The sequence below is a fragment of the Sinohyriopsis cumingii genome, chromosome 7 (assembly GCF_028554795.1).
Source record: "Sinohyriopsis cumingii isolate HCF-2022 chromosome 7, ASM2855479v2, whole genome shotgun sequence".
In the NCBI taxonomy this organism is placed as follows: domain Eukaryota; kingdom Metazoa; phylum Mollusca; class Bivalvia; order Unionida; family Unionidae; genus Sinohyriopsis; species Sinohyriopsis cumingii.
This window is the reverse complement of record NC_142967.1, coordinates 134,463,812-134,487,186: the sequence shown is the minus strand read 5'-3', so window position 1 is coordinate 134,487,186 and position 23,375 is coordinate 134,463,812. Positions and strand designations below refer to the sequence as shown.

Genomic DNA, 23,375 nt, shown 5'->3' with positions numbered 1-23,375 from the left:
CACCAGACAGGGAGCTTTAAAGCAGGATTATCCCAACCAAATGAGAAATGGTTTTCTTGTGTCACTCTTACACACCAATCAAATTTGTCAATATTAATAACTTGTCACACTAATCAGCATCCTTTTGTTTTATTGCAGCTGCTCTGGGTTCATCTTGAAGATGCTACAAGTGTGCCAATATGTTAAAAACACTTTACTGCTCCTCTATGTAATGAAAATAATAGAGTTAATAAATCAACATTCATATATATGTATATAGATAGTTTTGGATATAGATGTACTGTTGGAAGTAGATATTTTTTTCTTCTTCAGGATTTGTGTGTTCTTGCATAAATTTGGTGTGCCCATTAAACACTGTATGAAAATAGGTCTATATAACCTTGTAAGTTTGAACACTGTTTCTTCTTTCTTGTGTAGATTTTATGTAGCTATTTAAGATTTTGCTAGATTGTATTTTTTATGCACGTATGTATGTGTGTGTGTTTATACTACAGGTACAGTGCATGTATAATTGACCTTGATTAAATGCATAGCATGGTTTCTAGGTATCAGCCCATTTTTTAATATGTTATGAATTCAAAGTGTTTAGAGGCATACATGATAATTTATACTAGTGAGGTGCTTGTTTATTCATGTTCCAGTATATGTGACACTTGTTTCGGTATCAGGGATAGTGTGATATCTTGAATCATGGTTGCCCCTCTGTCCATGCTCCTATTTTATTTACCATACACTTTAATCTGGTAGAAAGTCATGCAGGGACATGATAAACTTGTATATGTTACGCGATTATTCTGTGATCATCTTTTTTTTTCTTTACAGACAATTATCAAATGTCAGCCATGACATGTACATAAATGGTGATGGGAAATCAACATCAATAGAATCCTACAATGTTCGACACAGCTTGCTCACACGGACAGTATCTAGCCCGAGCTCAAGTCACACCAACTCACCACCACGATACCACCATGATGTGCATGATGCGCCCCTGAATCTTTCATTATCCAGTTCAGCTTCTCATTCATCTGCAGACAGTCCCACACAAAGTCGACCATCAGTCATAACATGTGCTTCCACCAAATCAAACGGTTCAAGATTTGAAAATGGTCCACACAGTCCTAGCAGAAGGGAAGTTTCTTCAGGTAATGGTGGTCTGAAAATGGTGCTTTATCTTGGCTTTGTCTTTGCCCCTGCTGCGAGATAGGTCTCTCTTCTCACAGTGGGTGTATCTTGATTTGATCCTGTCCAGCTATCTGTCCTTTACTTCACCTGTCCATCCTTACAAGTTTTTTAAAATGATTATATAAAATTCAGCAAAGGTAGACAAATAAAATTTGACAGGCATTTTTGACAAGTTGTATTGATTTTCAGACCATTATAAGTTTTTTTATTGAATGTTTTGACTTATGGATGGTGGTATGATAAAGCGAAAAAAACACTTAAGATAAATGAAATTTTGTTGGCTTGTTTGTCAGGGACATGGTTATATTTTAATTTTATTACAGCAGTATTTTCAACCTTTTACAAATTTTTTTACTTGTTGGATGTTTCATGCAAACCGTGTTTGCACAAGTAAACAAAATCCACTGGATGTAGGCAAATGAAATGTAGTAGTTTGTTGGTATGAATATGTAAATGACTTGATTAGATTTTACTGGATGAAGGCAAATGAAATGTAGTAGTTTGTTGGTATGAATATGTAAATGACTTGATTAGATTTTACTGGATGTAGGCAAATGAAATGTAGTAGTTTGTTGGTATGAATATGTAAATGACTTGATTAGATTTTACTGGATGAAGGCAAATGAAATGTAGTAGTTTGTTGGTATGAATATGTAAATGACTTGATTAGATTTTACTGGATGAAGGCAAATGAAATGTAGTAGTTTGTTGGTATGAATATGTAAATGACTTGATTAGATTTTACTGGATGAAGGCAAATGAAATGTAGTAGTTTGTTGGTATGAATATGTAAATGACTTGATTAGATTTTACTGGATGAAGGCAAATGAAATGTAGTAGTTTGTTGGTATGAATATGTAAATGACTTGATTCGATTTTCATGCTGATGCAGCAGTTTGTCACATTTTGAAATGTTTATGAACTGTTCTGGCCTTATATTTGTTTGCCTGAAGTGGAAGCAAAAATGTTTTCAAACATGAATCAAATGTTTCTTCTGTTTTAAATCTTTTACATTCATAGCTAAGGTGAAAGAAAAATTGATAAGTGAAATACTTAAAAATGCAAATCATTGGTTTTTGTGTAGCATTTGGAAAAGTTTCAGATGAAAAATCAATGGCTGCAGCTTGTGTGAGCCACTTGAAGGCCTAGCTTTTTCTGTTACCTAGTATTTTAAACTTAATTTTGATCTACATCAGTGTAGGTCTGCCAGGTAAGTTTCTATTTTCTCATATGCTACTTTCTGTTAGATTTATTAATAGGTACCTGTGATTGAATGGTAATTTTCATAGCCAGGTTCTAAGTGGATTTGTATACCTTTCATTTCTCTGTCTGTCTATCCATCAATTCTCATAATTTGGGTTAAAGTTGACTGTTCCAGAAGGTAGCCATGTGCAAGAGGGGTAGTTGGGGTTGAAATCAAAAGGAAAAGTTAAAATATTAAATTTCATTAATGCTTTTCGAATTTTCTTTGAAATGTTCAAATGGAATTATAGCATAGACCCACATAAGATGTTACAGAATTTAGATTATAACCTACGAGGTCACTATCCAGGAATTTCAGTTGATATCGTTGTTGTGGAAAACCACTCCGGTGACCTAGTGGTTAGAGTGTCCACCTCATAAGTGGGAGGTCGTGGGTTTGAACCCCAGCCGAGTCATACCAAAGACTTACAAAAATGGTACTAACAGCTGCCTCGCTAGGCACTCAGCATTAAGAGGTTAGTGTTAGGACTGGTCGGCCTGGTGTCGGGATAATGTGACTGGGTGGGACATCATGCTACATGTCTGTGTCATGATGCCCCAGTGCTAGACATCACTATAAACTGCCACACCGCAGACATCATTGCAATATGACTGAAATTTTTTTAAAGCTAAGTTAAAAATCCTAATCACACACATACACACATACTGTTTCAAATTAGACAATATTTAATACATGTATAAAGATTGGGCATTTACAATAAATATTGGCAAGCCATTGAAATTGCTTTAGTTTGCACCAACATTTATGACATAATTAAATATACTGGTGATGAGATTATAATTCAGCATATTGGTGATGATATTGTAATTGAATATACTGGTGATGAGATTATAATTCAGTATATTGTAATTGAGTATACTGGTGATGAGATTTTAATTCAGTATATTGGTGATGATATTGTAATTAAATATACTGGTGATGAGATTTTGATTCAGTATATTGGTGATGATATTGTAATTGAGTATACTGGTGATGAGATTATAATTCAGTATATTGGTGATGATATTGTAATTAAATATACTGGTGATGAGATTACATGTATAATTCAGTATATTGTAATTGAGTATACTGGTGATGAGATTTTAATTCAGTATATTGGTGATGATATTGTAATTGAATATACTGGTGATGAGATTATAATTCAGTATATTGTAATTGAGTATACTGGTGATGAGATTTTAATTCAGTATATTGGTGATGATATTGTAATTAAATATACTGGTGATGAGATTATAATTCAGTATATTGGTGATGATATTGTAATTAATATACTGGTGATGAGATTTTAATTCAGTATATTGGTGATGATATTGTAATTAAATATACTGGTGATGAGATTATAATTCAGTATATTGGTGATGATATTGTAATTAAATATACTGGTGATGAGATTTTAATTCAGTATATTGGTGATGATATTGTAATTAAATATACTGGTGATGAGATTATAATTCAGTATATTGGTGATGATATTGTAATTAATATACTGGTGATGAGATTTTGATTCAGTATATTGGTGATGATATTGTAATTAAATATACTGGTGATGAGATTATAATTCAGTATATTGGTGATGATATTGTAATTAAATATACTGGTGATGAGATTTTAATTCAGTATATTGGTGATGATATTGTAATTGAATATACTGGTGATGAGATTATAACTAAATACAATGGTGATGATGCTGTAGTTAAATGCACAAGTGATATAATTAAATACACTGGTAACGATATTATAATTTAAATACACTGGTAATAATATTAAATTGTTGAATAATCACTGAACAGTCTGATGTGTACATGTTGTTGACAGTAGTAGATAACTGATGAAAAAATGGAACACTTAGTTAGACCTATCTTTTCAGCTTTTATAAATATATATATATGAGCTGAAAAAGAATATGCTGTAAGCATTCATTAACATTCTTGAATAAGGCATCCAATGCACTAGGATGAAAGACCTGGCCATATCATTCCCATCAACTCATCAAGGGATTATTCTGTACAAAGAAATCACAATTGGATACTGCTATGAATATCTGAATTTGGTCACAGGTAATTTGGTCCGGTATGACAGGATAGGTAATGTAACAACATTGTGTCTCTTCTCAGGTTTAGTGCTTGTTGTTTATGTAGATCAGTGTTTTTAGATGTTTAGACAGGTCTGTAAATATAGTTTTTTTCATATCATCTTTGATGATTATTATCTTTGATGTGGCCATGCGATCAAAGGTGTTGCCGGCAGCAGTGTGTGTGTACCAGTGTATTGGATATGATTTTATCAGTAGTTCACATGGTTTGATGTTCGTAAATAGTAGTTACAAGTTTGTTTGAAGCTTTTAAACATTTTGAATTTGATACCATCACTTGTTGATGGCATGAAAATAAATACATTACAATTTATTATATCTTGATTGTATCTACAGCTTAAGTTTTTTGACAAATTGGTATTGTAACTTATGTTTTGGCACGATTTATTTTCAGGATAATTTTCCATTTGATGTGCATCATTATAACATTTTCTGGTTGGATTATACTATATTTTGATGAATTTACTTATCTTTTTAAATGTGTGAACAAGTTGCAGCCACTCTAATTACCATATACACTTGCTTATGACTTGTAAGCAAGTATGGATGGTATATTGCAAGTACAATCAATTAGCTTAGTTTTTCAAACACTGTTATATGCCAAATTCACTTGGTTGAAGAGCAGTGTTAGCTTAGGAATACCGAAGTTTGTTATCATGCGGTTACTTTTCCTTAACAAAACGAATATGGCTAATCTCATTTGGCCACATGATCTTGGAAATCATTATTTTGTCAATAAAATATGCTGTAAGTTAAAAGACTTCTGCATTCTTTGGCTACCATCACTCGTCAACCGAACGGAAATGTTTATGCATTGAAAAATGTGAGCTTCCAAATCTGTTGTTGAGTTGCCATAGTTTGCTTTTCGTGGCCCATCGGACTATGACACATATTAGTAATTTGTCCACCCCTCTGACATATTAATGATGAAATATTTGCTTACATGTTATGATTGCCCTTCAAAGAACAAAAGTTGAAAGGCTGTCACTGGAGAAAACACTGCAAATGGCTCTTAGTATGATACATTTTTCCATCACATTTTCAAACTGTTTATTTAGTACCCATTATCAGTATGATATATGTACCATCACATTTTCAAACTGTTTATTTAGTACCCATTATCAGTATGATACATGTACCATCACATTTTCAAACTGTTTATTTAGTACCTATTATCAGTATAGTTTCATTCACAGAGAGTGGAATGTATTGACTTTTGTTGCCAACACAGAAATTGTCATTTATAAGACAATATTTCCAGCTGTATTTTTATGTGTCAACTTAAGTATGTACACAACAGAGGTACTTATTTACACCTGTTAGACAATTTGAATGAAATATATCCTACATGGTAAATTTTCTTTCTCTGTTAACTGTGAATCAAGTTTAAAGTTCAATGTTGAACCTAGATTTAGGGAATCATGATGTTTCTGGTTTGATCAGTCCAAAATTTGGGTAGATAGTACTGTGTGCTAGACTCTTATGGAACTATGCAGAATGATGTAAAAGGACACCTGTACAGTACAACAGGTGTGTTTACTGGTTTCCATTTTCTTTTCTCAATTGGTGTTCTGCCAGCTTGACCAACAGGAATTAGGGCACACATTGTCACATTTAACTGAGAATATGAGTATTACGGTTATCCACCAAAAAATGTTAAAACCCCATCTTCCAAAAAAAAACATCTACTGGAGGGAAACAAATCCTCACCCTTAGGTTTTATATACCATAGACTTCCCCCCTGGGCTATAATATGACAAATTCCTGATGCTTATGTATCATCAGATAGAATTTTTTATTGTTTAACCCTGTGTTTGTTTGGCACTGGTCTCTGCCAGTCATGGTTGGTGCTGATATTCAATATATGCATTTACCATCATTACTAGCATTAGTTTGTTTGAGTATATATTTTACTTACAGAGTTGTACATCAGCATATTACTTCAGACATGGTCACATAGTTAATTATCCACTCATTCATAGGAAGGTTTCAGGTGGTCAATACATGTAAATTGAGCCTTTTCTAAACACTTAAGTACTATAGGGGCATGGTACCAAATTGGTTGGCAAGCTGAACTCAAGGGTGTGGGTTTGAATTCTGCCATTGGATTAGCCCAGGTTGGCTATGGTGGTGTGACCTTGGACAAGGCATTTTGCTCCATTTGCCTCAGTACGCGAAACCTTCTGTTTGCTGTATTATAAAATGTAAAACTAAACTAAACCTAACATGGATTCAGAAAAATGTAATGTATGGTGCACAGCTCTTCTGTCATGTATGAACATATCTATCTGGACCAAGGGTTTTGATAGCCTCCAAATTTTGTGTTTGATCAGTTAGAATATATTTATTTTTGCATTCACTTTTCTGTTACTCATTCATGTTTTACTTAATTATTTAGTTGATTGTGACATCATGTAATTAGCCTTTTTTTAAAATCCGTAATACAAGGTTCTGGTAAATTGCTTCCTTGATCATTGCTAAGATCAAGGTGCTTCAAACAAAATTTGTAAATCAAAAGTAGATAGATATTTCTTGCTGTCTCAGAATTTATCTAGACATGCATTCTACAATTATTCAAGACATAATTTTATTGTAAACTAACAAAGTTGTCACTAAACTTAACATTGCAAACAGAGTTTGATCCAGGAGGCATATCCATATCAATCATTGAAACTGCCAGTGTTTTTGTAAAAAAAAAAAACAACAGCTTTCCATCACAGTAATTTACTACATGACCTCATTTCCTCAGCCTATCAAAAAACTTTTCCACATTTTTTTTAAAAACCTGCCTCATTCTGATGTTAAAAGGAGAATTTACTTTTTACCCAACCCTCATTTAATGGAGATCCCATGGAGCTATGTGAGAGGTTCGTTTGAAGGAGACAATAGTAATTGCACACTTTTCCATTTGATTGTACCCCCTTACCAATCTAAAATACAAATAGCATCAAGGATGCAAAAAATGTACAAACATAATCATTTCATTCATCACTTTATAATTCCTACCTGATTGTCACCAGACAGTCCCAGATGTACTGTCAAATCAGCATTTTCTTCAGTAAATTGTTCTATTTTTGCATGGGTAGGTCTTTGTTTTCAGGCAACACCATCTTTGCGTAAATTTTGGAGTTATATATCTTTATTAGAGTTCCTTTTTATTTGTTCAATTCATTTTAGAAATATTAAAACTTGACATTGCAAACATTGGATGCAGAAGACACAGCTTATGCTGAAATGTTCTGTTCTATAAACCAGAAAAGGACAGTGCACATTCTGTCTGTTTGTTTAAATTGTTTGAAACACAAATAAATTGGTATTCCAAATAAATTACAATATTGAATGTGCTGATGTGTCTCTAGTTTTGAATGTGCTTATGTGCCAGTGGCATGGAATGTGGTAATGTGTTAAGAATATTTGGATGTATCACAGTAATAAAATTCAAAACGCCCTTGACTGAATTCACTATACTTCCCAATTAATGAATTAGTCTAAGAAGTATTAATGAGCACTTTGTAATTCCAGTGAAAAAATAAATCCACCCAGATTAAAAACTGAACTCATCAATAAGACTGATTCCACTTCAGATGTTAATGTAGGAATGAGTAATTATTCAACATTGCTATTAAAATCTAAGAGACAATAACAGAGCAAGGATGTAGGTCAGCTTCCTTTCAAACATTCAGAATTGTTAACAAGTTGAGGAATTTCCAAATGGAAAACTAATGCTATAAACTCAGATTTAAATAAACATATTTACCTCCAAAAATAATGATTTAAATATTTAATCTATAATCACAGATACATATCAGTATGTATTTTGTTATTACAAAATAAATGTCACTAGTCAGGTGCACCATTAAATTGATTTTGGACTAAGATCAATTACAAAATACAGATATACATAAAATATAATCTGAGAAGAGCAACAAACAGTAATAATTAAATATTCTTAAGATATATCCTTGATGTTTTTCATGTTTAAAAGGGTAGAAGGGTACAAATGAGAGTGTGTGAATACTATAGGCTTTATATGTTTATAATGAAATCTGTCAAGACTGAAACCTCAGTAATCCAAAATCTATAGTTTTCTGGTCTCTGATTTTGCCTTCGTTTAAGAGAAAAATCTCAGAAGGCCCCCAAACTCATTTAAACTGAAATATTTATTTGGTCTTTCACAGGACATACAGTCTGGAGAGGTTTTATTGTATGATATTTCACACTGGGACATAACATTGTGACATTTCTCACTGGAACATGACATTTGTCAATTAATCCACATAATGTTTGTCCTTGTTTAATCCAGAATTTGACTCGAAAATTTAGACATACTTTCATTGGACAAAATATTTTCATTATCACAACTTGCCATCCACCCCACCCCAGAGAAAGATTCATAAACAGCAGAGTTTTTAAATGTCAGATTGTTTAGTAAATATGCATTTAATAAAGACTCGCATATTCCAGATCTTACATGGAATATTTATGTATAGTTATGAATGAAATCAGTTTGTTATCACAGGAGTTTGCTCTGACGTACTAGTGCATAGTAACAATAGAAAATACAAACATATATTCTTACATTCACAAAATTGCATGGATCACTTTACGTCAAATATGTGGGTATTTAATAACACTAAATTTGTCTTTAAAAACATTGCAAGTATTTTGTGCACCTGTGTGAAATTGTCACGAGAAGGCTACAAGCCGGAGATATGGGTCAGAAACCATGAGTCTTTCATCCATCATGTATCACCTTACTGTGACTTACCTGTCCAATTTGTACCAAAAATAGCAGCTTGCTCTTGATGTGAAAATTTAGTACACCCATCTGAAGTTGTTTATATTATGGAATTGTGCATCCATCTGTTCTTGAAAATTGTACTAATTATGTCACCCTCATAAAATAAAGACTTTATTATTATTATTATTATTATTATTATTATTATTACTACTGTTATTGTTGTTGTTTGTTTGTTTGCCAGATTCATAGCATTTTAATGATTGGAGAGATTTTCTTGAAACTTTGCACAAGTATATTTTGTCATGATTTAATGGTGTGACACATACAATGTACCATAGTCTTTTCCCACCTCATCGTCAAGGTCATAGCAAAGGAAAGTATAATTCAGTAGCTTGTATCGTTGCTCAGTTTGTAACTTTTGAACCACTAATTTAAAGTAACTTGCTTAATCATGACTAGATGGTTTGTCATATACCATAGCCATGCCCCAGGGTCATCAATCAACAAGGTCACTGTTAAGAGAAAATGTAATTATAGGTTTTATCCTTGTCCAGTGTATTTCATTTGAACCAGTGTGGATTTTGTCACATATCACTGCCACACCCTAATTTCATGGTCAAGGTAACAGTATGGGATAAATCAGTGACCTCTATCCATGTACAGATAGTAAAAATATTTTAATAAAACTAGCATTTTATGCATGTTGACTTTACAGTATCACCTTTTACTCATTCCCCAGCATTGAGTTCAAGGTCACAAAAAGGGATAATGTAAGTCTGTGACCTATTTACTTGTCCATTATGACACTTTTTAACCCCTACATATGTTTCGAGGACACTTTGCAGAGTTCGAAGATAGTGTTACAGAAGGTCAAGATTATTTGTAGGCAAAAGGTCATGAAATAGGCCTATCATGTTTTGATAATCTTCTTATTCTTGTGTTATCCTCCTGGTACATAATATTGGGCAGGGTGGGTGTATTGCTGTTACTGGTTTCTGAAGCATAACCATTCAAGTCTTTTAAAACCAAACTTGATACACATGTCAAGGTGTAGAGGTGATGTGTGATGATTGCATACTTTGAACAAATTAACACTGATTGTAAAATTATTGGTAAAATGTACCGCTTGTAATGCATTCTTATAAAATTGTGTTAATTTAAATTTCTGTCAGAATCTTAGACTGAAACATTAAATTTAATTTGTTGATTGCAAACTGCTTTTTAAATATAAGTCATCTGGAATTTGGATATTTAAATGTGCACATGATTAGAGTAAATTTTATAAAAATTGAGCTGATATTTTTTCAAGGAAATGTCAGTACAGTTGTGTAGTATTTTTCTCATGATTATTTACATTTACAAGAAGAATTACCCATATGTGCCCCTCGGTCATTTAAGTGCTGATTGAATGTTAGTTGCATGTGAACTCAGTGCCCTTCCAATCTTTATACTGATCTACAAACCTCAGACAGCCTAATGAATACCCTGACTCCAAAATTGAATTCAGACTGAAATGAAAAATTAGAAAATGTCAACCCTAATTTTGAAGCATTATTGATTTTCTTAAGTTATATTAATTTTTGTAAAGGGTTTGAAGCCAGAGTGCTGCTTTCTCTGTAATGCTAAAACTCTAAAAAGACTGCCCAGTCAGGACATGTGGGTTACATTCTACACTGATGTTAGGTACATGCATCAGGGACCCAGACTGGTTGTACTAAACACATTGTCTGCAAGTAGGGTTGAGAGAGAGATGGTGCATTTATTTGGGTACATAGATATTGTGGCAGATCTTTATACAGGGGGATAATTGCAGGGATATATAATTTGTACCAGAAACCTGATGTTTACCTTTTTAAGTACTTAATGGAAATCATCCTGTCAAAATTAATTTGAGAGAAATTAAGGATCTTGACATTGATGTCAAATTTATGGACAAATTTCCAAGGATATTCATGGTTTTGCATGGGTCCAAATGGGTGTAGAATGAAATAAAGATTTGTTCACACTTATTTTCATTTTGCTCCGTTGAATTGATTTGAATAATGAAAGATAGTCTGTATGCTTGACACTCAGATGGACTGTCCTGTATTATTTAAAAATTAAGGTACATTTAATATTGGATTGGTCTAGAACTGCATAATGTTTTTTAAATGTGTATATGTTTAGGGCAGGTTAAACATAAAAGCAAGGTTTCTGTGGAACCCATTGTTGCAGTATGGAACAATGCTATGATGTCAACCAACCCTCAATATGTAACTCAGAAAACTCAAGATACAAAATCCTAACACTGAGCTTAATGATGCCACTTAAGAAAAAGTAGTTCTAGCATCTTGACTGCGCTAGAGTAGAGGGTGAACAAAAGAAAGATCAGATTTTATAAAAGTTTTAGAAATGAGCAAACTTCTCCATATTGTGTTGATTTTTCTTTTTAGTCTTTGCCTGTAACAAGTTTTGCAAAATGTGAAACATAGCAGTCATCACAATGTCCATCCAGTATTAACTTTTTGGTTAATGTTTATCTCCTGTTTTCATCAGTGAATAATCACCATATTTTGCAGATAACTGCATAATGTGCATGCTTGCAGAACATATATAAGGATTGAACACCAAGGTCACAGGAGCACTGGTTTAAATTCATGTTCATGATCAATGGTTAAAATTTTTGGCACTGGTCATATTGTCTAAATGCCAGGAATGAATTGTCCTCAGATACAGTTTGGAAGCTTACCATAAGATATAAGATATTGCTGTTGTTGTTTTTAAAGGTCAAGGTTATAGTGGTCACTTAGTTGTTTTTTTTTGTTGAAAAATAAAAGACATACATTTTGTTATCCATAAATAGACTTTAGATGTTGAAGCTATCATCAGTGTACATGAAGTATCATTGAAGATGATGGCCCCAGTGGTCAAAGTTCAAAGTCAGAAGGTGATTTGTTTTGGGATTTTTTGTTGTTGCTTGTTTGGCTGAATTGTTGAGTGCTTTATGAAGGGGGATATATTGTTATCATAAGTGGATTGTTTTCAGATTTGGCAAATGTTAGCAATGGAGAGGAAAGATCCCTTTGCAAGCAGTGGAGTGATTAAAGGGTCAGAGATCAAGGACAGGGTTTGTTTGGTAGTGTATAACAAAGGTCATAGTAATTGTATTGGGACAAGATTTTTGGAAGTTTTTCATTTAATCGTTACTGCTTAAGGGGGTTTCTTAGCTGTTTTTCTCTTATGGACTTCAACATCGATGTATACTGCAGCACTGATCAATGGGGTAGGTGTAAACCAAAAGAGAGACATTTAGTAATTGTTTATTGAAATAAACTGGCTATTCGCTCAGTTAGTAAACAGACACTTCATTCTAATTGTAGGCTTCAGAGACACTGGTGTGCATAAATTCCATCTGCCAATCGAAGTTGATTACAGTGTGGACTGACTTCATTAAATATGTGTTTCAGCAGTTCTCCAATTAGTAGGTCAATCACATTACTCTTCAGTTGATTTTAATTGAATTCAAAATAAAATAAGGCTGGCTTGGATAATAATGATGATCATGATATTGACTTCTTGTATTTATTTATTTATTTATTTATTTATTTATTTATTTATTCTTAGGGCCACAGCTGAAACACTGACTCACCCTTTTTATAGTTTAAATAGTTCAGTTTTAAGTGAAAAGCAGAAAAGGTTGGTCACATTAAACCTTCTGTTTTGCTAAATCAAACACTTACCCATAGGAAAATTCTGAATTTATCCCTACATCAGCATGTAATTGAACTTGACATCTTTAAAGAGAATTTATTTGGCTCAGTTTTTGGTTTTGCAATAGATGTCTTTTAATTTCCCCATTGGGATGGGAACCCTGTCTTTAAAGTCATATTTCTCAGCTTGCTTTAAAAAAAATTAATTACAATTCTTTCACATTCAGCTAAAATCCATCAAGGTAGCTTATGACTTTTATGCCTTCTTTTAATCTGTACATAAAAACAATCATTCACTTATATTGCAGGCATCAATCACCCCCAACCAGTATTGATTATCATATCAAATGTGTGTACATTATTATTGTCTCAAGCAACATATAATGAAATAATGTGTATAAATGGCTAGAATTGAACAGAACAGTTAATTGCTATACAGGTAATTGTTATACTGGTAACTATTGTACCAACTGTCTCCCTTGGTTCATTCTAGACTACATGTATATACACTAGTGGTCTTTTTTTTCTTTATCTTTGGCACATGGAGTTCTTTGTGTGCATTTGTTCATAGGGTGCATTAAAGAAACCCAAGAAAGTTCAAGATAAAAGATATTGCCATTCACTTTAAACTAAATTGAGTGCATCCCCGATTTTACTTAGTGCTTATTAACAGGGAATCATAAGACAATCAATTTTATTGGACATCAATTGAGAATACATGGTGGATCCTTAGATAAAATCTTTAGTGAAAACAGTGTTGTGTTAAGACAATCAATTTTATTGGACATCAGTTGAGAATACATGGTGGATCCTTAGATAAAATCTTTAGTGAAAACAGTGTTGTGTTAAGACAATCAATTTTATTGGACATCAATTGAGAAGACATGGTGGATCCTTAGATAAAATCTTTAGTGAAAACATTGTTGTGTTAAGACAATCAGTTTTATTGGACATCAATTGAGAAGACATGGTGGATCCTTAGATAAAATCTTCAGTGAAAACGTTGTTGTGTTAAGACAATCAATTTTATTGGACATCAGTTGAGAAGACATGGTGGATCCTTAGATAAAACTTTAGTGAAAACAGTGTTGTGTTAAGACAATCAATTTTATTGGACATCAGTTGAGAATACATGGTGGATCCTTAGATAAAATCTTAGTGAAAACAGTGTTGTGTTGATGTCTAAGGTAGTATTACATCTGTTGAAGGAGAATTGATTTGAAAGTGCAAAAGTTTACAACAGTCTAATTCTAATCTGAATTTACTAGGAAATATTACATTGCTCTATTTTCTGGAACATATTCATATTGTCTAAGAAAAGTTTAGTACAGTTGATCGTCTGTATATCTATTAGTCCAATCATAATCTGACAGCCTGTACATATTTAGTCCAATCATAATCCAATGGTCTTTATATATTAGTCCAGTCATAATCTGATGGTCTGTATATATTTAGTCCAATTTTAATCCGATGCTCTGTATTCATTTAGTCCAATTGTAATCCAATGGTATGTATATACTTAGTCCAATCATAATCCGATGGCCTATATATATATATATATATATATATATATATATATATATATATATATATATATATATATATTTAGTCCAATCATAATCCAATGGTCTGTATTATATTAATCCAACCATAATCTGATCAGATATATATATATATATATATATATATATATATATATATATATATATATATATATATATATATATATATATATATATATCCATTTATAATCTGAAGGTCTTTATATATTTAGTCCATTCATAATCTGATGGTATATATCTAGTCAAGTCATAATCTGATGGTCTATATATATATATTAATACATTATAATACATTACATTATAATACAATATATATTAATACAATCATAATCAAATATCTGTATACATTAGTCCAATCATAATCTGATGGTCTGTATATATTTAATATTTAGTACAATCGTAATCCAATGGTCTGTATATATTTAGTCCAAACATAATCTGATGGTCTGTATATATTTAGTCCAATTTTAATACAATGTTATGTATATATTTAGTCCAATCATAATCCAATGGTCTGTATATATTTAGTCCAATCATAATCCGATGGTCTGTATATATTTAGTCCAGTCATAATCCAATGGTCTATATATGTTTAGTCCAATCGTAATCCGATGGTCTGTATATATTTAGTCCAGTCATAATCCAATGGTCTATATATGTTTAGTCCAATCATAATCTGATGGTCTAGGTATATTTAGTCCAATCATAATCTGATGGTCTGTATATATTTAGTCCAAAATCTGATGGTATGTATATATTAGTCCAATCATAATCTGATGGTCTGTATATATTTAGTCCAAGCATAATCCAATGGTCTGTATATATTTAGTCCAATCGTAATCCGATGGTCTGTGTATATTTAGTCCAATCATAATCTGATGGTCTGTATATATTTAGTGCAGTTGTAATCCGATGGTCTGTATATATTTAGTCCAATTGTAATCCGATAGTCTGTACATGTATATATTTAGCCCAAGCCTAATCCAATGGTCTTCTGTATATATTTAGTCCAATCATAATCTGATGGTCTGTATATATTTAGTCCAATTTTAATCTGATGGTCTGTGTATATTTAGTCCAATCGTAATCTGTTGGTCTGTATATATTTAGTCCAATTGTAATCTGATGGTCTGTGTATATTTAGTCCTATCATAATCCAATGGTCCGTATATATTAGATTAATCATAATCAAATAGTCTTTATATATTTAGTCCAATTGTAATCCGTTGGTCTGTATATATTTAGTCCAATTGTAATCTGATGGTCTGTATATATTTAGTCCAATTGTGATCTGTTGGTCTGTATATATTTAGTCCAATCATAATCCAATGTTCTGTATATATTTAGTCCAGTCGTAATCCGTTGGTCTGTATATATTTAGTCCAATCGTAATCTGATGGTCTGTATATATTTAGTCCAGTTGTGATCCGATGGTCTGTATATATATAGTCCAGTCATAATCCAATGTTCTGTACATATTTAGTCCAATCGTAATCCATTGGTCTGTATATATTTAGTCCAGTCGTAATCTGATGGTCTGTATATATTTAGTCCATTTGTGATCCGATGGTCTGTATATATTTGTCCAATTGTGATCCGATGGTCTGTATATATTTAGTCCAATCATAATCCAGTGTTCTGTATATATTTAGTCCAATCATAATCCGTTGGTCTGTATATATTTAGCCCAATTGTAATCTAATGGTCTGTATATATTTAGTCCAATTGTGATCCGATGGTCTGTATATATTTATTCCAATCTTAATCCGATGGTCTGTATAAATTAAAGGAATCATAATCTGATGGTCTGTATATATTTAGTCCAATTGTAATCCTATGGTCGGTACATATTTAGTCCAATCGTAATCCAATGGTCTGTATAATTTTAATCCAATCATAATCTGATGGTCTGTAAATATTTATTTCAATCATAATCTGATGGTCTGTATATATTTATTCCAATCATAATCTGATGGTCTGTACATGTTTAGTCCAATTGTAATCCAATATTCTGTATATATTAGACTAATCATAATCCGATGGTCTGCATATATTTAGTCCACTTGTAATCCAATGGTCTTAAGATATGATACAACATGGAAGTTATTTTCTGTGACCTTTATGATGAGGTCATAGCTTCTATTGACTTTGAACCGCTCCAGTGACCTAGTGGTTAGAGTGTCCGCCTCATAAGTGGGAGGTTGTGGGTTCAATCCACCCAAAAAAAAAAAAAAAATTGTTAAAGCTACGTTAAAAATCAAAATCACATCACGTCACATCACTATTGACTTTGAATAGTATTGTACAACTATTTAGTATGCAAATTATTATGGTTCTCCTTGACTGTATATGCTCCTAATATGTCATTTATTGATGAACATCATCCAGAATTTTGTATGAAATGGGAGATTATTTTTTGACTTCATCCAGAGTAACCATTCAGTTTGTATAAAGTGTGAGATCATCCAGTGTCTCATCATGTTGTATGAAGTGAGATTATTTCTGAACATCCAGTGTCTCATCATGTTGTATGAAGTGAGATTATTTCTGAACATCATCCACAGTTTATATTCATAGTGTATGTAGTGAAATGTTTTTCTTGGAAATCAAGTGTCAGTTCATATATGAAGTGTGAGATTATTTTTAACGTCAGCAGTGTATGTTCATATTTTATGAAGTGTGAGATGATTTCTCTTTTGCACCAGAGAAATTCCAGTCTACTTTTTTCATAAAAATATTAACTAAAATGACTGTTGATCTCTTGGCAATGTACTAATCAAAAATTTAATATTTATAGCTCATAGTTTACTGATTGGATTTTGTACCCATGAGTGTTTTGTACAAAACCTTACAGTTTAAAAAAAAATATATGTAATGTGTCTGACAAACTTTAGGTAGCCAGGAAACATCTGACAACCAAATTATCATTTCTCAGGCCTTGGTCTGAAGACTTTATTTTGAGCCTGTGGATTGTCACATAGGCTAGATATGTACATATCAGCTGTATATATGTGTCATAATTAGCCCAAGTTCTCGGCTCCTGGGCCAAGTTGTGTAGGAGGAAATTTGATGAATAAACACTGCCTGGGATTATGAATGACTTACCTTGAGGGAGAAATATCACTTTGAAATATTACCGTAAATGTATGACTTCTTGACACAACTGGAACACCATATATAGCTATTAAACCTAATATATCATGCTGGGAAATTTCATTCATCATTTGGAGGAAATGAACCACATTATTTATTCCTTTGCTTCTGTTGTCAAGGCAGCAGTAGTTAAGAAACTGAAACAATGTCAAGTTTTTTATATGTACTGAGTATAGTAGAAACTAGTTTTTTTTTAATATCTACTTTGTATTGGAGTATTGTAGAAACTACAGCCATGAAAACAATTGAAATTCATAACATTGTTTAGAATGCATATCAAAATGAAACCAGATTTTCTAGTTTGAAATTTGCCTAGAAAGTTTCCCTTCACTCACTTTTTCTGAAAATGTTAAGTTTTGATCCTATAAATAAGTAGTTTAGAGGCATGTTATACGTAGATATCTTACAGCAAAGGACCAGGTTACATTGAGGTGCATTACAGTGAGTGATATTGAGATGCATTATAGTGAGTTACCATGTTATACTGAGATACCTTATAGTGAAGGGCCATATCAATTTCATTATAATGAGGGATCAGGTTATACTGAGATGAAATATAGTAATGAACTATGGTATACTTAGATGCATTATAGTGAGGGACCTTGGTACAATGAAATGCCTTATAATGAGGGAGAGGGACCATATTTTTTACTGTGATTCCTTATAATGAAGAACATGGTATATTAGGGCGCCATGTCGTGAGTGCCAAGTTATACTGAGATGCATTATAGTGAGGTAATTTGATTCTAATATGCATTATAATGAGGGATATTATTTTACTGAGATACCAGATATAAATTTCATAGATACTGAATTATCTACTCATGAATTTTGTTTAAAAATAAGCTAGTATAAAGTTACCTCAGATTATTTGCTAGGTATCTATGTATTACCTGACACTAATTCATGTTATCTAGGGGTAATTATATACTACCAAACATTTTGTGAATTTTTGCAACAGTTATCTGTTGATTACCTCAGATAATCAGGTATCCCTATACAATATGACCAGACTGTGAATTCCTCATTAGTTAACACCAAATCACACTAAAATAGTAAATCATTTGAAAGCTGCAATTTCAGTGGGTAATTACTTTAGTTGTAGAAATTTAATTCTTCACAACAATTGATTTGCATTTTCATTCAATGTGTCATTGTTAAAGAAAAGTAGATTGACATTTCTAGCTCTGTGGGTCATAGACAAGAAGAGCTTATGGGGATGGTCTGTCGTCTGTCATCCAGCACAAGCTACTCCTCCTAAACTACTTGGAGGATCGTCTTGTAGCTTTACATGTGCAAATTCGTCCCATGTTGTAGTTGGTTCACAAGGAAAATGGTGCTGCTCGGACATCCAATATTGACACCACACTGGCCATTGAGTAAATCTTGTTTATAACTATACCTCCTGAATGGATATTATTATCAGCATGGGGTTTTCACTTAAAGACTTTTTATGTTTATTGGTCCTAAATGAACATGGTGCCAATCTAGTTACCAGTATAGCTGTTATGATACCCATCTTGAAAATCTTATTGCTACTCTTCATAAGTCATATCAACATAATGTTTTCACTTTGATCCTGTCTAGTTGATCTTAAATGAAAATATTGTCAATCTGATGTCCGGTATGGCTGCTATGTCTGCCATCTTGAAAGTCCTGTTATTGCTATAACTCCTGATTAGATTTTCATATCAGTATAGATTTTCACAAAAAGATTTTTTTATGAGGTCTAGCTGGTTCTGAATAAAAAAAATGATGCTGATCTGACATCATATGGAACCAACATGACCGCCATTGTTATCACAATTCTACATGAACAGAAAGTTATATTGACATGGAGTTGTACCAGAAGACTCTTTATGATGTCTAGTTGATCTTAAATGAAAACAGTGCTGGTCTGATTTCTGATATGGTTGACACGCCAGACATCTTAAAAATCTTTATATTGCTACTTCTGAAAGGAAAGTCTTACCTTGAAAATATTGTTATCTCTACTCCTTAAAATGGCTGGCATATCAACATGCAGTTTTCACCAATAGAAGTATGATACCAAGTTAGCTTTAAATGGAAATGGTCCTAGTCATACATTCAGTATGGCTGCTATAACTGTCTTAAAAATATTGTTGTCACTACACTCCCCCACCCCTAACTGGATGATCTTTATTACATGGAGTTTTCACCAAGTCCTCAACGAAATGGTGCCAGTTGTATATCTATGATGGCTGTCATAAAATGTTGTCACTACTCCCTGTCAATGGATAATCATTACAACATTATTTTTTTAACCAAAAGATTCCTAATGATGTCAGCTTTGTCCTGTATGAAAATGGTACTAATGATGTCAGCTTTGTCCTATATGAAAATGGTACAAATGAGTCAGCTTTGTCCTATATGAAAATGGTACCAAGCTAATTTCCAAGCAGCAGCTGATTTGTAAATCTTGTGATCAATGAAGAATATCAGAATCAGAGATGGTTTCAGCACTCAACAGTTGAAGGTCTTATCTTGAATTCCTGGAAATTCTTTTCACCTAGTAAAATGCATGTCCCTTTGAGGATTCTTGTTCCTCTACATTAATGTATATTTGAGTATAATAATATACATCCAGAACTTAATGGAAGGGTTATGTGTAAGATTATTTACTTAAGAAAAGAAACAATGTTGTGCAGGTGTAACATAAGACTTGAAGATTCATGGAATATCTGTTATAGAATAGATTACATGTAATATAATTAGGAAGCACCCCCACCTCCCCTTCCCAATATTACAGTTTGTGAATATTTACCAAAGTGATAATGGCATAAATGAACTTTTAGTGTTACCAGTGTGCATGTCAGGTTGCATTATACATTTTTTATTGGTTTATGTAGGTAGCAATGTGAAACGATATCAAGGTCACATGAAGATATTTTACCTGAGTTGTTGGAAACTATATAACAAATGTCATAATAAGAGGTAATGTATGCACAGCAAACAAAATAATCACAAACTGAGCCAGGAACAATATGCCCACAAACTGAGCCATGGACAGTATGCCCACAAACTGAGTCTGGATGGACAGTATGCCCACGAACTGAGCCATGGACAGTATGCCAAATGTCAATGGCATCCATATGAATATCTTGAAGCCTAACATGCAGATCAGAAGAACGGTTGAATCTTCAACCAGTCTGAATAGCGTCATTTTGATTATTTTGTACTTCATAAATATTTAGACATTTAATTGCATATATTATATATATTTGGTTCTTATAAGGTGTATGATGTGTAGTTGATAAATATATTTCTGCCAACCTGTCAGTCCATAGTCACAGTCAAGATAATACATGAGATATGATTAACCAAGCTGCTTGAAAGCCTGGGACTATAAACTTCAAAGCAGCTTTGATACTTTTATTCACTTAGCTTTGGTTGTTTTGGTGATGTAATATCATCCTGTTTATTATGGAATCCAAATAAATTTACAGTATTATTTGGTTTTAGCTCACCAGACTGGTATTCCAAGTAAGCTTTAAGTATGACCCTGCATTCATCAGGTGTCATCCATCCATCAGCAATTGCTTGTTACCATCAAGGAGTCCATATTCCTAATCTGGTTTCAATCCAGCTTGAAATATGGGTTTTATCATCACAATCTCCAAAGAGTTTGGTTATAAGCAAGAGCCATGCATATTAATGAAGTTGTCTTGCTTCAGATTAGGTTAACTACATTTCATAATGGGTTTTGATTTTAGTGGGAATATGAGCTTATATATTAAGGTTTTGAAAGAGTTTTATAAGGAGCTAGAACTAAGCAAACTAATGAGACAGTCTTGCGTTTGATTGGTTGAGATTGTAACCACTTTGGAAGCCATATTTTTTGTTTCAATTTCAATCCGATTTCAAATATAGATTTTGAATGTGTTCAAGAAAGAGACTATCCATGCTAATGTAAGAGGTAATCTTTGATCTTGCAACTGATAGGATGACTTTGTTACCACTATTTTGCACATTTATAACCCAGATTTAAGCAAACTTGAAATTATATTAAGCATGTCTTCGACAATTTTATCTAAAATGGATCAGAAATATATTTATATCGTTAAGATCTTGGAGGCCATATTGATGTTAACATTTGATCAAACTTAAAGTTTGGGTATTTGTTTATATCATCAAGATCTTGAAGAGTTTCACTGATCAGTATGTGGAACTGGTAAATGTTTGTGAGACACTGGCAGTTTGGGTGGGGAAGTGACCCCCTGCCTTGTTCATGGTGCAATACTAACTTTAAAAAGGTGACTACTCTCCAGGGGTTTTTTGGTTGTTGTTTCCATTGGGCTCACTAGTTTGAGTGCAGTATTACAAGACAGATTTCACTTTACGTGCGTTGAGCAAATTGTATATTATAGTTGTTTTTGCATCATGAGTTGTAGCTGAGGTCTGTCATTGTGGTGTGGCACCTTCAGAGAGTACATGCATTTTTGTTAACTCTGAGGTCTGTCCAAATGTGGATGTGGCACCTTCAGAGAGTACCAGCAGTTTTGTTAACTCATTGAGGTCTGTCAGAGTAGGGTGTGTGTGTGTGACAACTTAAGAAAGTACATGCATATTTGTCAACTCTGAGGTCTGTCCAAATGTGAATGTGGCACTTTCAGAAAGTACATGCATTTTTGTCAACTCTGAGGTCTGTCCAAATGTGGATGTGGCACCTTCAGAGAGTACCAGCATTTTTGTTAACTCATTAAGGTCTGTCAGAGTGGGGGTGTGGCAACTTCAGAAAGTACATGCATATTTGTCAACTCTGAGGTCTGTCCAAATGTGGATGTGGCTCCTTCAGAGAGTACCAGCATTTTTGTCAACTCTGAGATCTGTCAGAATGTGGATTTTGCACCTTAAGAAATTACATGCATTTTTGTCAGCTCTGAGGTCTGTCCAAATGTGGATGTGGCACCTTAAGAGACTACCAGCATTTTTGTCAACTCTGAGGTCTGTCTGAACGTGGATGTGGCACCTTTAGAAAGTGCATGCATTTTTGTCAACTCTGAGGTCTGTCCAAATATGGATGTGGCACCTTAAGAGACTACCAGCATTTTTGTCAACTCTGAGGACTGTCTGAATGTGGATGTGGCACCTTTAGAAAGTACATGCATTTTTGTCAACTCTGAGGTCTGTCCAAATGTGGATGTTGCACCTTCAGAGAGTACCAGCAGTTTTGTTAACACATTGAGGTCTGTCAGAGTGGGGGAGTGGCAACTTCAGAAAGTACATGCATATTTTGTCAACTCTGAGGTCTGTCCAAATGTGGATGTTGCACCTTCAGAGAGTACCAGCAGTTTTGTTAACACACTGAGGTCTGTCAGAGTGGGGGAGTGGCAACTTGAGAAAGTACATGCATATTTTGTCAACTCTGAGGTCTGTCCGAATGTGGATGTGGCACCTTCAGAAAGTACCAGCATCTGTGAAGAAAAATTAGCATGATACAGAGACTTTAAAATGTACAGGTGTAAATCAGGCAACTGACAAATTAAGCAACATTGTGATTTTTTGGTCCAAGACATATTTGCAAAAAAATGTAAGAAGTATTGTGAAGAAGAAAAAAATCTGGAAATGTAGGATTAAGCTATATGTAGTGGAGCTGATTTCTTAAGGTAATTGGGGGCTGTAGGATTAAGCTGTATGTAGTGGGGCTGATTTCTTAAGGTAATTGGGA

General features: G+C 33.2%; 1 protein-coding gene across 2 annotated transcripts in view; it reads left to right on the top strand.

Moving 5' to 3' along the window:
• LOC149796175 (uncharacterized) overlaps positions 1–23,375 on the top strand; it is a 100,025-nt gene that overhangs the window by 63,855 nt on the left and 12,795 nt on the right. For both annotated transcript variants that reach the window (XM_089966121.1, XM_089966120.1), the window contains exon 3: positions 823–1,145. In XM_089966121.1, coding sequence (XP_089822247.1) covers positions 823–1,145 — 323 coding nt within the window. The remainder of the gene's footprint in view (positions 1–822; positions 1,146–23,375) is intronic.